Source organism: Apteryx mantelli, chromosome 30 (assembly GCF_036417845.1).
Source record: "Apteryx mantelli isolate bAptMan1 chromosome 30, bAptMan1.hap1, whole genome shotgun sequence".
Lineage (NCBI taxonomy): Eukaryota > Metazoa > Chordata > Aves > Apterygiformes > Apterygidae > Apteryx > Apteryx mantelli.
In genome coordinates, this window is record NC_090007.1 from 1,693,065 (window position 1) to 1,714,509 (window position 21,445).

At 43.5% G+C, this 21,445-nt stretch overlaps 1 protein-coding gene across 2 annotated transcripts; it reads left to right on the top strand.

Annotated features, from left to right (window-relative positions):
* Nucleotides 1-18: 18 nt before the first annotated feature.
* Nucleotides 19-19,812, top strand: SUGP1 (SURP and G-patch domain containing 1). 2 transcript variants are annotated; one of them, XM_013956273.2, is made up of 14 exons: nt 19-60; nt 328-499; nt 1,114-1,217; nt 1,651-1,878; nt 3,805-3,928; nt 4,567-4,670; nt 6,390-6,513; nt 9,170-9,597; nt 14,405-14,511; nt 15,177-15,354; nt 15,616-15,722; nt 16,582-16,727; nt 18,231-18,360; nt 18,884-19,812. In XM_013956273.2, the coding sequence occupies exons 1-14, from the start codon at nt 36-38 to the stop codon at nt 18,908-18,910; spliced, it is 2,004 nt and encodes a 667-aa protein (XP_013811727.1). In that variant the 5' UTR covers nt 19-35; the 3' UTR covers nt 18,911-19,812. The 2 variants fall into 2 exon arrangements, with proteins under 2 accessions (XP_013811727.1, XP_013811728.1); XM_013956274.2 differs by having other exon boundaries at nt 6,402-6,513.
* The last annotated feature ends 1,633 nt before the right edge of the window (nt 19,813-21,445 follow it).

Here is a 21,445-nt window from a genome sequence, read left to right on the forward strand (position 1 = left end):
GGAGCCGCGGTGCACTGTGGGACGGGAGCTCCAAAATGGACAACCACAGGGATGCTCCAGGTACGGCCGACCCGGCGGCGCCCCTCGGCCCCTGCCCCGCCGCGCCCGGCCCTTCCCGGCCTGCGTGGCCCCCGTGCAGCCGCCTGCGGAAGGGAGAGGCCGCGTGCCGCGCCCGCCTTGGCCTGTGGGCGGCAGCGGGGCCCGGCCCGCCCGAGGCGGCCCCTGGTAAAAGCCCGGGCCGGGGGGGGGACGGGGCGGCCCCGTGCGGGAGCTGGGTCCGCTCGGGGCGGCCTCGGCGCTAATTTTGCTCCCGCCCTTTCTCTGCAGGGAAGGCCAGCAGGTGGTTTGGGGTCGCGCAGCCTAAATCGGCGAAGACGAACGTGAACATCCTTCATCAAGAGGAGCTGATAGCGCAGAAAAAGAGAGAGATTGAGGCTAGGCTGGAGCAGCAAGCAAGGCAGAACTACCTGAGCATACAACAGCTACCTCTGTTTGGAGAGTATGCGAATAACGGTGCTTTTAGGTTTGAGCTTGACTGGCAGAAAATGTGTCAAATGAAATTGGATAGGCAAGTTTTACAAAGCTCTTGCACTTGGAGGCAAACACTGAGAAGGCTGAAATTGATAATTGGATTTGGCAACACTGGGATACTTGTAGTTTAATTGATCTACCCAGACTTGCAGTTTCTCAGATACTAGTGAGAACAGCTGTGTGTGAACAAGGATCATGTTTTTAGCACAGTACTGTTACGTTTTCCTTCTGCTTCCTATTTGTTATCTGTCTTATAATCATGTCACTGTAGAAGCTCCTAAGGGTTAGCACAGTTCTCTGGTTAAATGATTACCTAGAATTCTCAGAAGCATGTTAGCATCACAGTGCAAGTAGAAATCCTGTTTCAGTGTGTTAGCAAACAAGCCAGATGGAGAGCGTGGGTGAATGTGGTAGGCAGCAAGCTGAATGATTCTTGTGCTTTCAAAAAGCTAGATGCATTTTTAGCATTAAATGAGAGAGATTAGTAATCACTGGCGTCTTGTTTTCTGTCCAAAATAAGTGCATATGAGGGGACTGGGGAAGATGTTGAGTACCATCACCTGCTTTTCTTTTTCTATTTAGAGATGAAGGTTCTGAAAATGAAGCCTCTGTTTCCAACAAGTTTGTTAATGATGGCAGTTTCCTCCAGCAGTTTCTCAAGCTGCAGAAGGAAAAGTCAAGTACTGGTAGGTCAACTTCTGAGCAACAGGAGGCCTTCTCTTCATGATACTGGCCTTGTATGAGCTGCCTCCGTGTATGTTTGCATTAGAAACTTAGCTATGAGTTGTTACCAGTATGAGTAAATTCTAAAACAGTGATGATCCCATTTAAATTTAGATTGAAATCTTTCTTCAAGATGGTATGTGTTAGGGAGGTTTGCACTTTTGCCATCAATAGGTGTTATAAAGACAAACATCTCTTTTCTAGCCTGAATTTCACCTGGGAAAAATCATCATAAATTTCACTTAGTTATGCAGCTTTTACCAGACGGTGTCTTTAACTTACTCTTAAAATAACTGCCTATTGCCAGTGGTATTACTGCCTGTTGTTATTTGTAACCTTCTGAGATTAAAACAGTAAGGATGCGCAGGAATTATTTTCCCCTCATTCTTTTCTAAGAACCTCCCCCAAGTTCTACTAATAACTCGGCAAACACTTCTGCATCAAATGTTGGGAAGAAACCTATGCTGTTTGGGAAGCGCCCTGGTCAGGTCCTGAGCAGCATGCTGCACCAAGTGAAGAACTACTCCCATTCCAAACAGACCCCGGTCGTTAACCGCCTCAGTGTGTTTCAGTCACCAGATGAAGATGAGGAGGAGGATTATGAGCAGTGGTTGGAAATTAAAGGTAAATGACATCTTGTGCTATTCTGTTTATACAGGTTCACTTACCCTGGTGGTAGGGGTTGAGTGTGGGAACAAGGTTCCCTCAACGCTTTCCCATTAGCAGTTGAATTTTTTGTGGGGGGAGAGGGGGTCTTATGCCCTGAATTGGTATTCTTAGCGCATTTCCTGTGTGCAGACTTATGCATCATGAAGTACAAATGACACCGTTAGTGGACTCCTCCGTAGCCAGCTTCAGCAGAAACAGCTGAGGGCTGAATGGACTATGAAGAGGGAACTCCCTGCCAGCTGTTAGGCATTATTCATCCAGCCTGTGCTTGGTGTGGGAGAAGGGTCACTTGCCGTAGTTAGGCCAAGTCTATTTTGTGCATAGGGGATTCTGGGGTGGGTGGGTGCCTCTGAGCTATCAAGGCAAGCACTTGACCAGTATATAATCTCCGAAAGTAATGCAGAGAGAAGGAATGTTTTCTGCTGTTAATGGAGCCTGACTGCTTGCTAATTGTAAGCATTCTGCTTTTTTTTTTTTTTTTCCTGCAGTTGAAATCTATTCTGGCTAGTGCACAGTTGTCTTTAAAAAAACTATCTGTGTATATATATATCTATAAAATCCCTATTTTGAAGCGGAATTTTAATCTTTAAATGATAGAAAATGAAATATCCCCATTTGGGAGTGGCTGTGTAGAAAAAATATACGTGTGTGTGTATATATGTATATATGTGTATTTTTTTGTATACACACACATATATATATATGTATAAAACATAAGGCATGAAATAATGACTAGGTAAAATCAAATTTCCTGTCTATTTCCAAAGTTTTATTAGAAAATCTCATCTCAGAGGTCCTGACTGCTTTAAAAGGGATAGAAAAGCAATGAAGAATATTGCAGTATTTAAATAACCAAGCTTCTCTGAATACGATAGACTAGGAAGCCAGAAGGCATATTTGCTTAATGATCTAAATTTTCTTGTGTATGTCTTAATTAATCAGGTATAAAATTAGATTGGAGTTGCTAAATAACCTTGCTGCCTTGTGTCATAGTTCATTTCATTATATATTTAAAAAAAAGTCTAGCTATTTCTGATGGGAATTTATAAAAGTAGAGCCTTAGCAAGTCTGAACATAAGTGTGAAACGCACTGCAATATAGCCTTTGGCTGCAGAGAACAAAGGCAGACTGTGGATCCTTTATTTACAGGTCCTGGGTTCAAACTTAGTCTAGGTCAGTGTGGACAACTCTGCTCCTGTGTGCTCTTTGTTCAGCACCTTATCCAAAACATTGTTGTCTAGGCAAATGTCTGTTTAGTTCCCATTGAATGTGTCCTACATCAGATCTGCAGTCGCGATCTGTGTTAGTGGGTTCCTTTCTTGGCACAGAAACCAAAGTGCAGTTTCTTGGAGACTGAGCTCTCCTCTCATCTCTGGGATTCGCTCCAAGTGAGGGTTGAGCCATGGGCAGGTGTCGGGAAGAAGAGCTGTGTGCTCCAGCTACACCAGCTGTCTCTGGTGTCTGGATACAGAATGATGTCTTAGAACCTGGAAGCTGTAATCTTTCATGAGTAATGTGGTTATTAAAAAACAATCCAAATTCCTGTTCCCTCCTCATGTCTTTTGTGTGGAGTAAAACTGTCGGAAGCAAATTGTGTGGCAAATCGAAGTTGTACCCTAAGCTTTGGTGATCCAAATCTTAGGCTTTTCTGTGTGGGGAAAAATCTAGTTAGACCATTTAGTTTCTAGAAGGGGAATGCAGAGACTGATGGTAACCAAGGAATTGTAATTTGTACAGCTGTGTAAGACTGGATCCCCCATTTCATCCTCTTTCTTCCCATCCCCGTTCTACTTTTGTCTGCCTCTGTGGTTCTTAGAAGTAATGTACCTGTTGCCTGTTTGGTGTGTGAGTTGAACCCCAGTACTGACAGCCTGCTTAAAGTTTTACCCCCAGAGGATGCGGAGACCCGACAAGTGGTGGAAAAGCTGGCTAGGTTCGTGGCTGAAGGGGGACCAGAATTAGAGAAGGTCGCTATGGAAGATTACAAGGATAACCCAGCTTTTTCGTAAGTGTGGTAATAACTCTTGTCTTCCAAAGCAGCACACTGTCTCTTTGTAGGAGAAAAATGTTGGCCTTGTATATGCAGATCTTATGGATGTTTTTGGTTTAATTATCCTTTGGTGGATTTGAGATCTGTTGTGAATAATTGTCTTAAAGTTGGGGAAACTGAGACAGAAAGTGGTACTGTGATGTTGCTGAGGATACAGATCAGTTAGCAGGATTAGGAATAAAACTTGGAGATCTGGCTGTGTATACAGCATCATCTAGCATTTGAGGATACTGGACTGGATCTCCAGACTGTTCCATCTCCTCTGCCATTGATATGCTGTATGGATGTGGACATGCGATTCTTTCTTATGTGAGAAGGAGAGACTGATATATATATATATATATTTTTTTTTTTTTTTCTCAGTCAAGTGACGCAAAACATTTGGATATGAGACCTTAGATTAGAGCTAAGTGCATTTACATATGCTAAAGATTTTATAATTCAAATTTTAAGTGCATTCTGAGTAATTTATCTTCTATTTCTATTTAGTCTTTTGAGCTATTTACATCCCAGAGTATCAATGTTTGTGTGTAGCTGTTGCTGATGCATATTTTCTGCCCTTTTTCCTTCATTTCCCCAACCCCTACCCTTAGGTTTTTACATGATAAGAACAGCAGAGAATTCCTTTACTACAGAAAGAAAGTGGCAGAGATAAGAAAAGAGAATCAAAGTTCTCAGGCATCCTCTTCTGAGAAAGGTAATTAAGACTGGGATCTGGAGAATAGCCTATGAATTACAGAAACTACCTATGCTGCCTTCACTCTCTCTGTAACTGCTCGTTAGGTCTGTTTGGGAAACAGTTGAGGTGGATATTTGGCTGTCAGTCTACTACCTGTAAATAAAATTTCAAAAAGTCGCAAATGGAAGGAGATCGTGACACTATGGCATCAAACTCTTGTGCCAAAATGATTATTTCCCACGCCCGCAGTGTACTGTGTCATACTCTGTATACAGGCTCATGAAAGAGGTTTCCCTGGTGTTGTCCAAAATCCTTAACAAAGTGAACTAAAAGGAAAATGATTCTCCATTGTCTGTGTTCTGGAAAATATGTTTCAGTCCTGAAAATACATTGGGTAAAAGTGCTTTTTCTCAGATGTTCTTATTTGATTCGTTATCAATGAAAATGGTTTCTTCGTTGAACATCCCCATTTCTGCTGCTGTTTCCCTATCTGAAGCTTTTATCTTCTGTTTGGGACATAAATCCTTGCAAATAGGGGGCTGTGGTTGCAGGTGGAGAAACAGCAGAAGTGGATGATTTGCCAGCAAACGGGTATTGTGGGCGCAGAACCTGGTTAACTGTGTTAGGAGACAGAAGGTGTTTAGTGGGTGAGGTGAGGTCTGTGGGCCAGGCATTGTCGCTTCTAGTCCAGCCTCTGCTCGAGGCCTGTTGTGTGGCCCTAGCAAATGCCTTAGCCTTTCCGTCAGGTTCCAGGTTCCTTTTCTGTGAAAAGGAGCTTTAATGCAATTTAGCTGTCATGCTGATGAGTTAACAGCTCAAACAAATCATGATTTAATAGACTGTAGGCTGAAAGAGCTTGTTACCAATATCAACTAACTGTTACAACAGTTTGGAAGCTAAGCAGTATTATCCATACTTTACAGGTGTGGAATATTGAAGCGAGGAAAGGTTATGACTTGTCCATGGCTTATAATCATGTCTTCTGCCTCCTGGTCCTGTGCCAGGACACTGGAGTACTGGCACTGGTACTGTGCAGGTAGCAAATGTCATATAAGGCTGTCTTGGCTAAATAACATATTTGCCTGACTCCTTATAAACATCAAATATGCTTCAAATATTAATGATCTGAGCCTTCTCTGTGCCTTTGGACTAAGGCTGCAGTAACCACCTCTTCCAGGTGAGGATTGGGGCTATTCCATGGAGAGTTTCTTCTGTCCTACAACCCTCCCCTAAAATGGTGAGGAGATGCATAGTGACAGTAGGTACAAGTGGGATTACTGTGCGTTATTAGTTTGCCACTTTTTCTAGGGCCTTCCAATTTTGCCTCTGTTAACTTCAGTGGCAAATACTTTAAACTAGAGATGATTGAGAGTACTGAGGTGTAATGCTATGGAAAACGGCCTAACACAAGAGGAAGAAACAGACTTCCTCTGCAGGAGAGAGAAACAAATGTCTATCCTTGAAGACAAAAGCTGGTTTGTTTGTTAATCTGCTCTCATCTAGCTCCCAGCATAGAGGAAACTGTGTGAATGGGCACTCATCTGATTACAAAGTTGTTGTACCACTCTATGCAATATCATGTTCTTATGATTATAAACTCTTTGACTGTTTATTTGTAATATTTCTAAAAAATAAACTCGACCTTTTGCCCTTATTCTGCTCTTGGGGTTCTTAGAACAGATAGGCTTTGACTGTTGCTTGTGTGAGTTGGGCCCAGTACTGACAGCCTGCTTAAAGTTTCACCCCCAGAGGATGAAGAGACAAAGAACTTTGCTGAGAAACTGGCCAGGTTCATAGCAGACGGGGGTCCTGAGGTGGAAGCTATTGCCTTGCAGAACAACCGAGAAAACCATGCTTTCAGGTAAGGAAGAAACCTGCAGCTGAGTGTATTGGAGGAGGGAGGGAGGAAGGGAGGGCAGAGAGCTTGGCTGGGCCTTTCTTTTTTTTTAAGGAAAATAATAAACAAAATTGTGGTAAGTCTGAAGTTATAAGTGACAGTGCAATTATAGCACTGATACTCTTGCATTTACAAGCTGTTTCTGAAATAGCTTTGCAAACATTAATTAAGCTTCACAATTTGAACCAAGGTGCAAGGAGAGAAAGCGATTTGCCCAGAGCCACAAAGAGAATCAGTGTCAAAGCTAGGAAGAGAACAAAGAAATCTGTAGTTAACCCTGCTTGAACTAACTTGTAAGCATTTGCAGTGTGTGTTTGTAGCTGAGTTCTTTTGGATTATGTTCCTCGCTTGCCTAGCTCTCCCCGTTGTTACTTTGAAATTTCATCTGCCAGTCTTGATGTCCCTCTCTCCTACAGCAGTTTTCGTGCTATGTTTTTATGCTGCTTATCACATAAAAGGTTCTTCCTGATCTTGTTACCCTTTCTTCATCATTCTGCTACAGGCCTTCCTTTTTATTTACAGTGAATGAACACATGTTTACTTAAACTTGTACTAGAAATCACGAAACTGGAGGCCTGTCCTGTGGTCAGCTGATCAATTTGTTACCCATGCATTACCTCTTCTTCTACTTCTTTTAATCTGTTTTTGTCTATTTGTTTTTGCTGTCTTAAGCCCAAGTCCTGCCTGAAAGTCTGTATGAGCTCAGAACAGGTTCCAGGGGCTCTCTTCCATGTATCTGTTTAGCATCCAAGTATGTTGTTGTTCATTATTCATAGCAGACGCCGATTTGTGCCAGTAATGTTGTTCGCGCCACAGAACAACTGCTTTTGCAAAGCAGTAGAGCTACCATTCTGTTTGCTCTTCACTGCAAGATGCTCCTTTTGGCTAGTCAAGCCCAAAGCATTGTGAAAGGGCGGTGGTTTCTAAAACAGGCTGTCTGGTGTTTCTCCTCCAATGACAGCTTTCCCTAAAATTAATTTACAATTTCCTTCTCTCCCCACCTCCTTTCTGTTGCAATGTACTAGTATAATTCTAACCTTTATACTGTTCCCTGCAGCTGATTTTTTGCTGTGGGCCCCCAGCCACCACTCATTCTCACTGCTGCTGTCTGATTAATTCCCTGGGTTGCTCTTTACACAGCATCTTCACTAACCTGCAGGTAGCACTCCTTCACCGTTAGGTCCCCCTTTGGAAAAATCTTTCTCAGCCTATTGGATGTGAATTGTTCCCTTTAATGTTCACTGGCAGCTGTTTAATGTCTCCCTTTGGTCTCATGCATGGTTCATTTTTCTGCCCTTACAAACAATTTGGTGTGTTCCCTGGGAGTGAAGTGAGACTTGGCAAGCTTTATTTTGTTGCTGAAATGTTGGCATTTTATTGGCTGCATTCTGACCCTCTGGAGCAGTGCCCTTGTGTTGTGAATAATATTAGATGTGCTAATATCTGAGCTGCTTCATTATTTATTTTCCTTTAAAAATTATTTCCTTAAAATCCCACTGGTGGTCCCACCTGAGCACAGTCAAGTTAAACACCATCTTCAGTGTTTAGACTTCATCGGACATTCCTTAGGGAGTGTCTAGTCTTGCCCTGTGTTCAGTCTTGAAGCAATTCAGTAGTGCTGTTAATCAAATTGAGGGGCACAAGACAACATTTAGTGAATTTTAAAATACATCGGAGAGATGTTTGTGTTTGCCTGTGTGTTGTGTGGCATCGTAGCAGCAGTAGATGTAACAGGCAACAGACCTTTTCCGTTTTCCTCAGGAGAGTGTCTGCTCTTGCAGAAGAGAGTGTATCAAATATTAAACTGATCTTCATAACTCCTCTACAATCTTCCCTTTTTAGAAGAGACAAAGTTTCTGCCTAAAGTATTTAAATCGGGGTGGGGGGGGAAGCCCCCCCAAAATAACACATTTGTAACAAACATGAGCATATGTATTCTATGTAGCTGCTAGGCTGAGGACCGCTCATGTTCTCCCTATGGAGACTGAAGAGTTTTATTTCAACCAAAAGGTCAGAGATGCTTATTTCTGGAAGTGGTAGTAACTGAAGCAGTGGTTTTTGTGTATGAGGCAGCAGGAGGAATCATGGCAAAATTAAACAGGCTGCTAGTGTCTCGGCATCTAGGTTGAGCAGAGGGTGGGAGTAGTTTCTTTAGGCAGTGGTTTGGCATTTCTGTTGGTAAGACCTGAATAGGGGGGTTGTTCTTGTTTTTCTTCTGTGAACTGGAACTTGATGTGTTGCAGAGCCCTTGCAGTCTTTCCAAACATGTTCTGGAAGGCAAGTGTATTCTGTGGGAGGACCCTGAGTTTCTATGGATGTAACATGATCCATTTTAGTGCTGTGTGTTTATTTGGCACCATAAACAGTTGTGGTTCACTTATGAATGGGAAATGCGCTTCCTGATCCCAAAGGCTTGCAGTCTACCTTGCACAAGCGCACAGAGCCCTGCATTGCACAGACATATACACAGGATGGTGCTGGAGAGTAAGGAAGTTTGTGGGAAGGCTGGTTTTGCAAGCACAAATTGTAGGAAAGGGAAGCCCTGACCAATTTGTGGTGTAGGTCAACTCCTGGATATGACTGACATACAAAACCTTTTTCTCTTTTTTTTTTTAATTAGGTTTTTGTATGAGCCAAACAGCAAAGGCTACAAGTATTACCGGCAGAAACTGGAGGAGTTCCGTAAGGCCAAAACCAGCTCTGTGTGTGCCCCCTTGCATCTAGAATCCAGTCTGAAAAGGAAGACCGTTCCAGAGGCGTCACCGTCACCATCATGCTTATCGTCCTTGCCGCCGTCCTTGCCCTCACCCTTGCCCTTACCGTCACCGTCATCCTCTTTGACTCCATCTGATCAGACAGCTACAACTACTGCTACAACAACAACAACAGCAGCAGCAACAACAGCCACTGCTACTGCAACAGCTACTGCCACAGGCACTACTAAAAAGAAGCGGAAGAGCAGGTGGGGGCCAGAGGAAGACAAGGTTGAATTGCCTCTCCCACAGCTTGTCCAGCATCAGTTGGATTCTTCTCCTTCCCCACTTTCAGGTTAGTAGGTCTGTATATTGTGTTGATTAGCTGTTTTTCTTTGGGAGTGTGTTCTGCCTTGGCCCAGCTGGCTGTGTGAACAGGAAACCCAAGAAGTCTATCTCTTGTTGTAATCTCCTCAGTCACCAGCCCCCTATCTTTAAGCCCGGTCTAGCAGCTAACTCTCCCTGTGTGGAAACCCAGATAAACCACTTTATCTCCCTGACACCAGGGACTGGTTCTTATCGTTCTTCAGCTATCTCTAAAACCCTGCTGGGCTATAGCTCATTACAGCCTCAGACTGTATGCTGTTTAGGGCTATTTCACTTCAGGAAGAGAGACTGTCAGAAAACAAATATCAAAGGCTGACTGTGCTTATTCCCCATGGTAGATTAAAATCCCTGGACAGCGCTTCCATCTTATTTTTACTGATCAGAAGGCTAAATAGGAATAGCTGTTCCCCAGGTGCTGGGGGACACAAGTATAACTTCCAGTTCAAATTTACACCCATTTCAGTTCATTTGATTACGGTCAAGGTTCACAGTGCTCATCCAGTGTTGAGGCTGATGCCCCTATTACTTCACCTGCCAAGTTCACCCAGGGGGAGCAGCTCAATTTGAGTATCGGAAGATAATTCTTCCATTCTAGGTATTTCTAGTTGAGGTTGAACTCTTGTGGCCCATCAGTGCATGTGCAGATAGGTAATTAGGTAGACAGAGATGCATACAAAAACTGAGTCATCCCGTGACAACAGGTGAGTGCAGACATTTAAGAGGGCATACTTGAATCCTTTGCCCAATTAGTGTGGTATGGGGAAAGGATGTGAAAGGGAGAAAGAAAAGACACAAGATAAGGTCGTTGGTGTTTGCAAACTGAGAGAATTAATGGTATGAGGCTAGAGTCGCAGGAAAAGTAATAAATACCTGTCTCAGTAAGGACTTATTTCAAAAAGCAATAGCAGAACAGACGAAGTGAGATGAGTAATATAAAACAAGGTATAATTTTCTGAGCTGCAGGGTGAGATCACAGATAATTCTCAACATGCGGTCGGCCTGTAGAATTCCTTGCTCCAAGTCAGTGGGTCTTCGGCTCTGGTTGGGTTTTAGAGGAGATAATTGCTCAAACATTGATAGCTTTGTTAAGCTTGGATAAGATGTAGGGTTGTCTGTATATGCTGGAGTGTCTGATTGCTGCAGAGGTTGGGAAGGAAGGACTGTCTCCTCCTGCAGCACTTCAAATGTAGATGAAGAGGAGTTTCTATGTCATTTTGAAGCTCTATTTACTGATTGTATCTCCTTATAGAAGTTTTGTCCATACATCTCACTTGTACATACAAGACAAGATACCAACCTGGATGCCCCATTCGTTTCACCCTGAACTGCTTCTCCTAGTAAGCCAGAAATCAGTTGCAAAGGTCTTCCCTCATTTTGTACATCTAGAGGGATTTTTTTTTTTCTTCCTTCCTTGCAAACAGTGATGAAGCTTAGATGCTGAAGCTGGGCAGGCACTATCAAAACAAGTATAGAATTTCATCTTAATGCCTCCTGCTGCAGTGGGGGGTTGCAGAGCTATTCATGTGCTCATTCCAGCATGCTTCCTGCTGAAATCTCCCCTGGCTCTTCCTTTTAGCCTCCCCTTAATTAGACAGGGACATGCTAGCTGTGTTCATGCTCACTTTCTACAGGGCTTTGTGTCAAGTAGAAGAAAAGGACCGCAAACAATTTGCCAGGCATAACAAATCAACCATTAATGCGCTGTTAATGCTCTGCAGGGAGAAGGTTTCTCTTATTGGTTCAGATCAACTAATCCCTTTCTAGAATTAACATCTTTAACCTGACAGGTGAACAGAATACCAAATTACACCCCTGGTCCTGTGGAAGGTTAGAGTTGTGCATTGTGCTTTGGTTCCTAAATATCCATGTCTTAGCCCTGTATTCTTAGCAAATTTGGGGGGATTTGGTGGAGGACTGTTCTCATTCTTCTCCTGTCTACTCATAGTAATAAATCAGTATCATACAGAGGAGAAAGTGTAGCCCTTTTTGGACATAAATAAGACTCTTAAATTTATTGATATTGTCTGAAAAGCTGAATAGAACAGGGATATTGTGATTAGTGAACTCTGGGGATGAATATAAAATTAAGGGATATCATTAGAATATTCTGAAACCTAATACTGGATTGGGTTGGGTCTGATTTGTTTTGATTGAATATGATCTTCAGACTATAAAGCAAAAAATCAGACTCTTCTGTACTGTAACTTCTCCTGTTGTCCTTAAAGGACATTCACTCCTGTTGTAAGAAGCTCTTCTTTGGGCATGTGGGTAAGGGATAAACCTTCAGATAGTCTTCTGCCAATGCTGCAGATAGACTGCACCATTAACCCTGTAAGCAAAGCTGATGTCATTCAGGAAAAAATATATATTGCAAAACAACAGCTCTTTTTCCCAGGCCCGCTGAACACGAAACACAGAAGCAAATCCTTGTCTTTTGCCTGGTGTTTGCCTGGTGCTACCCTGTTGTAATGAACTTAAATCTTATTATCCATTTTTATGTAGATACATTGACTGGTCTTATTTGTGAATAGACTTTTCTAACTTCAGATGTGGCTTGAGGTGGAGCTTTGCTCTTTCTGTCAACTTTTCCTGGATGTATTGTTGTACGTTTGGCCAAGACTACAAAATAACCTCCAGGGCTAAATTTCTACAGTCACTCTTCCAACATTATCTCATCATAAAGTCTGCAAGTACCATACCAGTCAGACAAGCCAGATGTAGTTTTAGCGCAAGGAGGAGCAGTGGCGTTTATTTTCTGGGATGTAGAAGATGATGCTACAGCCTTACCTTTCTCCTTTAAGGTTATTATATATGCTGGCAAGCCACCAGTTAGTGGGGCCTCTTGAGCCATGCCTGGCTCTTAGCCTGAGTGTTTATGCAATTCAGAACTAAGCCAAAGAGCTGCTGACCTCTGTGAAGGGCAAAGAGTCTTCCTCGGTGCATTCAAAGAAAGCTTTCCCATGCCCTGAGAAAGGAGGTGAACCTGTGACTAGGGCTGGTGCTCAAGTACCCCAGTCTCGCATAACTTTTGGGATGAGATTATTTGCTGCAAGTTTTACATGGAATAGCTCTAGTGTATTCATTAAAACTGTCTCCAAATCTCACTGCTCTCTGTGAGACAGGAATCAGGCTTTTTATCAATAATGGAAAGATTTCTTTTTCTGTTTGCTGTTATTTCTTGGGAGCTGAAAGTGCATTTCCTAGTACCAGGCCTAGTGTAACACTGCTTATTGCTTCCCTTCTCTCAGAAAACCTCTTGCAGTGTTTTACATAACTCTTCCTGCAGAGCTGACTCCTGGCGCTGGTGTGAATGTGCTGAGGCTCTAGCTGTGTGAGGGAGGGATGATGCACTGTTTTATGTTCTCCTTGGGAGGCTGGAGTTTAAGGAAGCCACTCTCCAATCATGACATGTTTGGCCAAAAGCATGTTGGAAAGGAGGGGAGATACGAGTGCTCGGATCAATTGCCCTGAGGGAGAGTAAGACGAAGGGAGAAGACAACCCCTGGGGCCTAATTAGCATGCTGCGTAGACATTTGGTGTCATGAACAATGATCCTGTTATTATTGGGCTTCATAATTAATAGATGATGAATAATTAATGAAGCATCATTTAGCTGTAGTCTGGACTTACATTCCAACTGAGGCTTTTGCAGTCATTAGGAAGAAATCCTTTTCTTTGTATTGAAAAATGCAACATGCTTTCAAGTGCGGTTGTGTGTCTTCTTTTAATCCCTTAAATATTTAACCGTTGGGATGCTAACTCTGAGGTGCTTTAGAGGGGAACTGCCATCCTGCTACATGAAACAGGTTTGCAAGGCATTCTTCATTGCAAATTTCTTTTTTGCAGCTCCAGCAATGTTTCTATTACTCTTTTTCATGGTGTACCGATTAAAAATAGCCAGGGAGGTTTTTTGTTTTGTTTTTTTAACTTGACCTCTGAATGCAAAGTGCCATCGTTTTAAACCAGCAGGTTCCCTGCCCAGGTAATCTTAATATCTAATTTCAGGCCTTATCTGGTACAGCAGCAAAATCATTCCAAAGCAGGAGCTTCCAAGTGGGCCTCTGCAGAAAAAAGAGGCTACATCAATGGGATTCTCAAGCTGAGACTTAAAATTCTCCTGCTTTGAAAGTAGGGGTCAACATCCCTGGCAATGTTGTTCTTGAGCCTGTAGACTAGAAACTAAAATCTCCTTGGGGAATGGTAACTTCCAAAGAAGCATAATGCTCATGTCTTTTTTCTAATGTGGTCATTTGCTTTTCATTTTGAATGAAGTTGCTGTTTATATAGTAATCAGCATACGCTTACGTGCACAGATTGGACAATGTGCTGACAGGCTCAGATAAGCTTCTGACTCAATTCTGAATAATTAAGTATCACTCTTTGCAATGGCTGGGGTCCATAAGGAAGCCTCGTGAGGAGCATTAAGATGAAAGGAGAAATGATTTTTAAAGCATGGATAGTGTAGCAGATCGTCATGCAGCCTGACCTCGAAGGACGTGAGACGTAGGTTGAGTCCACTAACAGCGTATGAGCAGAGCCTTGGACCTAAATGAGGGAATGCTCTGAGCTAGCTGGCAGGGTCAGTGAGCCCTGGTGGCTTTCCTGCTCCTGTTATTCCCTAAATTCTACCAGGTCGCTATTTTTCAGTTAAATGTCTTAATGCTGGACCTATGAAATGAGTGTGAAACTTCTTGAGGGGATCTTGAGATATGGTTTCTCTGGTGTCAAGAGCTGTCTCAGATTTTTGAAAATCTTTTAACATGTGCTTATTTCAGTTCAGGACCTCAAGGGTCTTGGTTATGAAAAAGGGAAACCAGTTGGTTTAGTGGGTGTGACGGAGCTCTCTGAAGCCCAGAAGAAGCAGCTGAAGGAGCAGCAGGAGGTAATGTCCTGAAGTGATTCCCAAGTTCATTTGTGTACTAGCATATTACAGTGCAGCATGGCTGAGTTAGATGGGAAAATAGAGGTGGAGATAGCAAAGAAATTTTCCCACTGGCCCAACAAATAAATCTCTAGGATTTGTGCTGAATGCCTAAGAATCATGTGATGCTGCAGTCAGCAGAAATACCTTACAGGACTTTGGGGGATATGAATTAAGCCAGCCAATTGCTGTCCTACCAAACTAAAACCTAAAATCTATAAGGTTGTGACACTTCTGCAGCTGGTTATGCGTTGCTTTGGAAGTAGGGGGAAGGTGGGTGGATATGTGCAAGCTTTGGAGGAAAGAGAGCAGAATTGGCTTTTGCTGGGACGCGAGGGCAGTTTTAAACTGTGTGGGAATGATCAGATGGCAGCTGTCCTCAGTGTTAATCTCAAGATGCCTCTCTCGGAGGAACTGGTGCATAATGCTCCCGTTTGATCTGAGAAGAGCTGAGCAGATCAAGCAACAGCACTGCCTGCGGGGATTTGTGGTTGTTGTACCTGCAGTACAGAACACAGGTTAAGGCAGGTGTGGGCCGTACTGGAGAACTCTACAGGCCTCTGTGGCAGACCCTGCTGCCTATAAACTGGCTGTCTTAGAGTGGGCTGTTGCTTCTCTTCCCTTAGATGCAGCAGATGTACGATATGATCATGAAACACAAGCGAGCCATGCAGGAGATGCAGATGATGTGGGAAAAGGCAATTCAGCAGCACCAGCATGGCTACGACAGCGATGAAGAGGTGGACAGTGAGCTGGGGACGTGGGAGCATCAGCTTCGACGCATGGAGATGGACAAGACGCGAGGTGTGTGGAGACCTGCCGTGCAAACGTCTCACTTGCTCTGCTGTTGTACAGAGGCACCCAGAGGGAGGCATCTGAGATCATATTGTCACAGCGGGAGTTACAGGGTCACCTTTTCATTGGTCTATGCCTTGGTTTCCCTGCTTGTAAAATAGGGATAATATCCATCTGTTCCTGTGAGGCTTTACACCTCACAAAGCCCTCTGAAATTTCAAGTCGAAGAACATTGCAGTATTGCTGTTCTCTCTTCCATGTCTTGGGCAGAGTGGGCTGAGCAGCTGACCCAGATGGGCAGAGGGAAACATTTCATCGGAGACTTTCTTCCACCTGATGAGCTGGAGAAATTCATGGAGACGTTCAAGGCATTGAAGGTGAAATAGCAGAGATTTCTTAGGGCACAGTGGCAATACTTCAGACTTGTCCAGTGGCAATGAGGGAAAGACCTCAAGCACGTTCAGCCCCTTCCACAGTAGTTAGTCACCTTGGAGCTTTGAGCTATTTCTGAATGTCCTGACAGTGGGAGTTCTGTTACCACTTCTGTAGGAAGTAAAGGGTTAGTTTTCTGCTCTTTGCAGAGAAACAGCTGTAGCAAATTAGAGAAGAGACTATTGGGACAGGATTTGGGGGGGTTAGCTGAAATTACAGACAAACCTCTCAGACTACCTGCCATGTGTCTGCTGTTGTGGTTTAGGATAAGTGGTTGTTGCTGCCAAGCAAGGAAAATTTGAATTTTTATCCAGACAGTTGCAGTAAAGTATAAAGCCTACAAAAAGCTTATGCAAAGCTCTTCACACCTGCCAACTCTTCCTAAACTGTAGAATTTCTTAATGCTGGCATTCCTGATAATGTTTTCGTATAACCAGCATGGGGTCCAAGGTTCCCTGGAGATTTGGTTTAAATAAGAACTGTATCTGAGGCTTGAGCAACTTTAAATTCAGGAACTGAATATTTCTCAGCTTAATCTCATGGTAGCATTCCCTGCTTCTTGCAGATTATGTTATAGGGCTTGTGTGACTGTGCAGTGCTTTATCACTTACCTGTTTTCTTCTCTATGGTGGTGCAGAAATGGAATCCCAAGAAATCGTGCTAGTTACTAACTCTTTGCCAGAACCATCCAGCCACCTCCAGTAGCTGAAGTTGATTCCCCCCCTCCCCCTTTCTCTGACCCACAAAGATACATGTGTGTATACGTATACAAATTAATCAACGCTACCTTTTGTCTCTGTGCAGGAAGGCCGTGAGCCAGATTATTCTGAATATAAAGAGTTCAAACTGACTGTGGAAAACATAGGTTATCAAATGCTGATGAAGATGGGCTGGAAGGAAGGCGAGGGACTTGGCTCGGATGGACAGGGGATTAAAAATCCAGTCAGCAAGTAAGCAGAGTTCTTCCGCTATTGATCTGTTCCTTTCCTCTTAGGCCAATAACTGATGCTCCTTGGAAAGAACTGCAATGAATGTGACTGCAATTCATCACTTGAACAGAATATGGAATCTTTTCAGCAAAGGACAAAAATCTTTTTGTTTTGTTTTTTGTTTTGTTCCCTCCTCCTACTCCCCAAAAGAACTGGGTTTGTTACTTTACTCCAGGCAGGTACGATCTGAGCCAAGAGTATTTTGGTTCTACTTTCAATTTGCATAGTATATTCTTCTGAGAGGTGCCTTCTGTGCCTCACTTTCCCCATCTATAAAATGAAGATGATACTTGTCTGCACCTCACACAGGGAATGTGAGCATTAAGTCGTGTCTTTAAAGTGATAGATTTATTTAAATATTGAAGAACATGCATTTTGCAGCTGGAGTGCTCTTAATGCCTGCTCTTTAGTTCCTGGTATACCCTGTATGGAAAGGCATTTACTGGTATATGATATTACGAGACCTGTGTTTGAAAGATATTTTACCCCATATCCAAGAGCTCTGAGTGTGATCATGCAACTGTTTTGACATCACTCTGTTATGCAGAAGTTTTCTGATTTGATCACATTTTGTATACAATAAAACTTTACGTACGTGAGTTCCATCCGAAAATAGATCAGCATTTTTTTTAGGTGGCTCATCTGTTGGTAGCATATGCTGAACTTCAAAACCAAATATTGGTGCTAGGAAATACTCTGAATTGTTTTTACCGTTAGATCCTTTTATATATAACAGTTGTTTGTTTACTGCACAATACGGGGTATCTCTACAAAGCACTTCTCTTCCTCTTTCTCAGGAAGATTTCTCTGGTAATGTGCTTATTCACTCAAATAAGACCTGTGATAAAAGATTCCTGTGATCAAAAAAAGTGAAGCTTGCAAACGAAGGAAGGCAGTTCCTGCCCATCACAGGATTGAGCAGTGGCTTGCTAGGGCTCTACCATCTCTAATGTTCTAGGAGTTGACAGGAAGGTGCCTAATGCACACGGACAAGAGCTGCTTCCACTTCTGGACTGTTCTGGAGTGAAGGCATGGGAGGAGGCACTTTGTTTAACATTCTGTCTACCTCCAATCAGCGAGATACAAATCAGTGCATTTGGTTGCCAAAGGTTAATCCACCAGTCAGAACATGGTTCACTACGGAGGCATCCAAAGCGTAGGCTGTATTCCTGTAGCGGAGCTAAAAGGTTAAGCAAATATATGTTGACACTACTACTTCCATCTAACAATAGCGAGTGTCGTTGATTTGGCAGGGCAAGGTAGAAATGTGGCAACTGCGATAAGCCACTCGCTATTAGCTGTCTCTCCTGATGCAATGCTCTCCATGTGATGATGATGCCCAGTGCTCCTCAGTTCTTGTTCTCTGAGCTCTGGATACAGGAGGCAGCAAGTATTTCTGGTGAACAGGAGGTTGATCTGTCGCATTTGTTTACCCCGGAGGCTTTGTTCCCTCTTTTCAAACAGGGGAACTACTGCTGTGGATGGAGCTGGTTTTGGCATTGATCGTCCAGCCGAGCTAACCAAGGAGGATGATGAGTATGAGGCATTCCGTAAAAGAATGATGCTGGCCTACCGCTTCCGACCAAATCCATTGGTATGGTGATCCCTAAACCAGGCTACATTCATTGAGGCTTCTGTGCATGTCTTATAAGGGGTGGGAGTGTTTCTAGTGCTTAGCCAAGAAAGCAAATGCTCTGAAAGTTTCTCTTTAATTCTGTTTTCATGTTGAATCAAATCTTCATTACCAAAACATCCTTGGATACTCAGTTTTCCTTGCTATGTTTTTTTAATAAAGTTTGTGCTTTTAGTTTGAGCTGGTACTTGCCAAGTATAAACGCTGCCCACAGAGGAAGCTGATGGGTTGTCCTTGAATCCTAGCATGATTTATTTTGAATAATCATTTTCCTGATTGCAATGTTTGCAGTTTTGCAATAGCCTGTGTTATATTCAGTGTGCCAACAGGCCTAGAAAGCTACATTTGTAATTTTTAATGGGAAATCTCAGGTTTCACTGTTAGAAATGTTGCATTTCAGTGGTGTTCTCGGTTATTAAACTGAAATGCTCATTGTTCTGTAAAGATAGCAATTTTGATTAATTTTCTCGTTATTCCCCCACAGAACAATCCACGACGACCTTACTACTGATAGCATTTTTGGGATGACATATTTTCAAAACAGTTGTAATTTTATTGTGAAATGTTATGAAATTGCATTATCATTCTCTTATTTACTAATATTGTAAAACTTACTGAAGTCACAATACCATCTTTTTCACCCAGAAGAAAGGCCTGTGAGCCCACTCACTGCACACTTGAGTGTCATGACAACCGTGTGGTAACAAGGCCTGGATGGTATTCGGAAAAGAGAAAAGAGCAGGTGACAATGGAGATTTTTATTCGGTGCCCTGCTGAGTGGAAGGGTAGCACCAAAGATACCAATAGGAATAGTTCAGGGACTCCGTGCATTTATAGCTCAGTGCCATGATACTTATCAAGGAATGCATTTTTTTGCATAATAGCTGATCCATCTGTTGTTCAGATATGCAGCTTCTGCTGCCCTGTCTTTTGGGGGTTTTTTTATTGCAAGTATAACAAGGGGCTGTCTCCAAGCTGACTTCTGAGGCTATTGTTTAGTCTTTATTCCTTGAAGAACTGGGTTCTGATGCTGTCGTGAAGTCAGAAGTCTCGAGTTTGACCTCCAGCTGACATTGCAAAACCAGTGCCTCGTTGTTATACCTCCGCCCTATGGAAGTCAAGGCGTGGATCGGCGCTTGGAGCATGGCTGCAAGGACTGAGGTGCACAGGGGAAGCTCATTCGGCTTCAGAGGCAACAGCCTCTTGCTTTCTTGAACACTAAGTTCACCCACAGCTTCCTAGCAAAACAAGGGACTTGCTAACGCTTTCCATGGATGTGGGTGATGAAGAACCAAGCCTTCAAACACAGTTTATCAAAGGCAATTTGGACTATGTTGTCATATTAAATGCCTCTGCAAATATAAATTTTCTTCATTCAGTCTGTAAATGAAATAAAACTCATTTGTTCCTTAATTTTTTTAATCACTGAATCATTGGAAAAAGTGATCTTGCCATAGGATTTCCTAGGCCAGGAGACTGCTCTAGTTCTCTTTTCTTCCCAGCGTCTTGGAGAAAACAAAGTCTTTTTTTGTTTGTTTTGTTTTGTTTTTACACTTGTTTTTCCTCAGTCCACATACCAAAATCTTGCCACTTAGCATGCGTTTCTCTTTTGTGAACTTTTCTTAACAACATAGAGTAAATGGCTTGGCTTTCAATAAAAATATTCAAAACAGTGAATTCAGAAGGGGATCATTTTGAGAAAATCATAACGTGTAAGTAAACACCTTGCAACGATGGAGCTCGGCTGACTCGGTTTTGTAAACGTAGGAGCTTACAGGTGAGGCTTCTGGGGGGTGGGAGGCATTTTCAGAATCACTTTTTATTCCAAACGTATGTAGTAATACATCCTATTAGCACAGGCAATGACCTGGTCACAGCATGGCCTAAAAGACAAGGGAAGTGCTCCTGGACAGGTTTTCTGTTATTACTGATTGGGTCGCAAAAGGTAAATCTGATAGTACAGCGATTACCATGTACTTGGTTGGTGTCACGTTGGCAAAAGTTGTTTTATTCCGTTGTTTCAGCACAGTGGCCTGGGTATTCCCAAGCCCCTTGTGTTTTGATAACGGGTACAGACCATGCTCATCTATAGGTGCTCTTCTGTGCTCTGTTTTTCTTGTGACGTTATTGTAAATAACGTGATTTTCCACATACCCTGCCACTAACAGAGAACTGGAGGTCAGCTCTGCAGAGTCTCAGCAAGCCACCTACAACAATCCTTTTTCTTCATCATCTACAAAGGGATTTAGTCTTCAGAAACCGTATCAAACAGCTGCTGCAGCATGCCCAGAAGGTCACTGAATTTGGACTATTTTGGATCAAAGAGTAAATTCCAGGTTCCCGGCGCCTGCCGTGAGAACAGCTTGCCTGGTCTGTGTGAGTGCGGGGGTGATCGAGCACGAGTGCCCTTGCTGACCGCAGCTGCGACGCTACGGCGCGGGGAGCGAGCGCTGAAACCACCCAGCCGGGGAGAGGTAAACGGGTTGGGGCTGGTCTGTTTTGAGCAGCTGTTGCAAGAGCAGGAAATGTTCCTTACTCGGGTGTAACGGCAGCCGCACAGGATGTTTCCGCAGGACTTATCTCTGCCTCTGCTTTAATTTAGCAGTGCTCCAGCCAGAAACGAAATCCCGTTGTTGCAGAGGCTGCGCAAGCGGAGCGCGCCTGACCCGCGGCGCTTATTAACGGGATGAAAGCAGCCGCAGGAAGATTCTGAAGTGACATTTTTAGAGGGTTGGGTGTCTCGGCAGATTTGAAGGTTATTGCCTCCGATCGGCCTGCGTTTCCTGGTCTCATCCCTTTGCTCACACGGGTTTCGTGCTGCGTTTCGCGCCGGCCGGTGGTTTCTCAGCCACGGCCGTGTTGTCAGGTCTGTTACCGAGCCCCGGGCATCGAACGCCCTCGGTCCCCAACACGCTCCCTTCTCTGGGGGCTGCAGGAGCATCGCCCAAGCGGCGGAGGAGCTGCCGGCACGGTCCGGGCCGTGGCACGAGCCGCCTTCCCGGGCCGCGCGGAGGCAGATGCGATACCTCCAGGGTCGTTAGCGGGC

Bases quoted from the DNA above. Each gene is read 5' to 3' on its own strand.
- SUGP1 (XM_013956273.2), top strand. From the start codon at position 36: ATGGACAACCACAGGGATGCTCCAG. The intron at 6,514-9,169 runs GTAAGGAAGAAA...TTTTTTAATTAG, and splicing joins CGAGAAAACCATGCTTTCAG to GTTTTTGTATGAGCCAAACA. The intron at 14,512-15,176 runs GTAATGTCCTGA...CTCTTCCCTTAG, and splicing joins AGCTGAAGGAGCAGCAGGAG to ATGCAGCAGATGTACGATAT.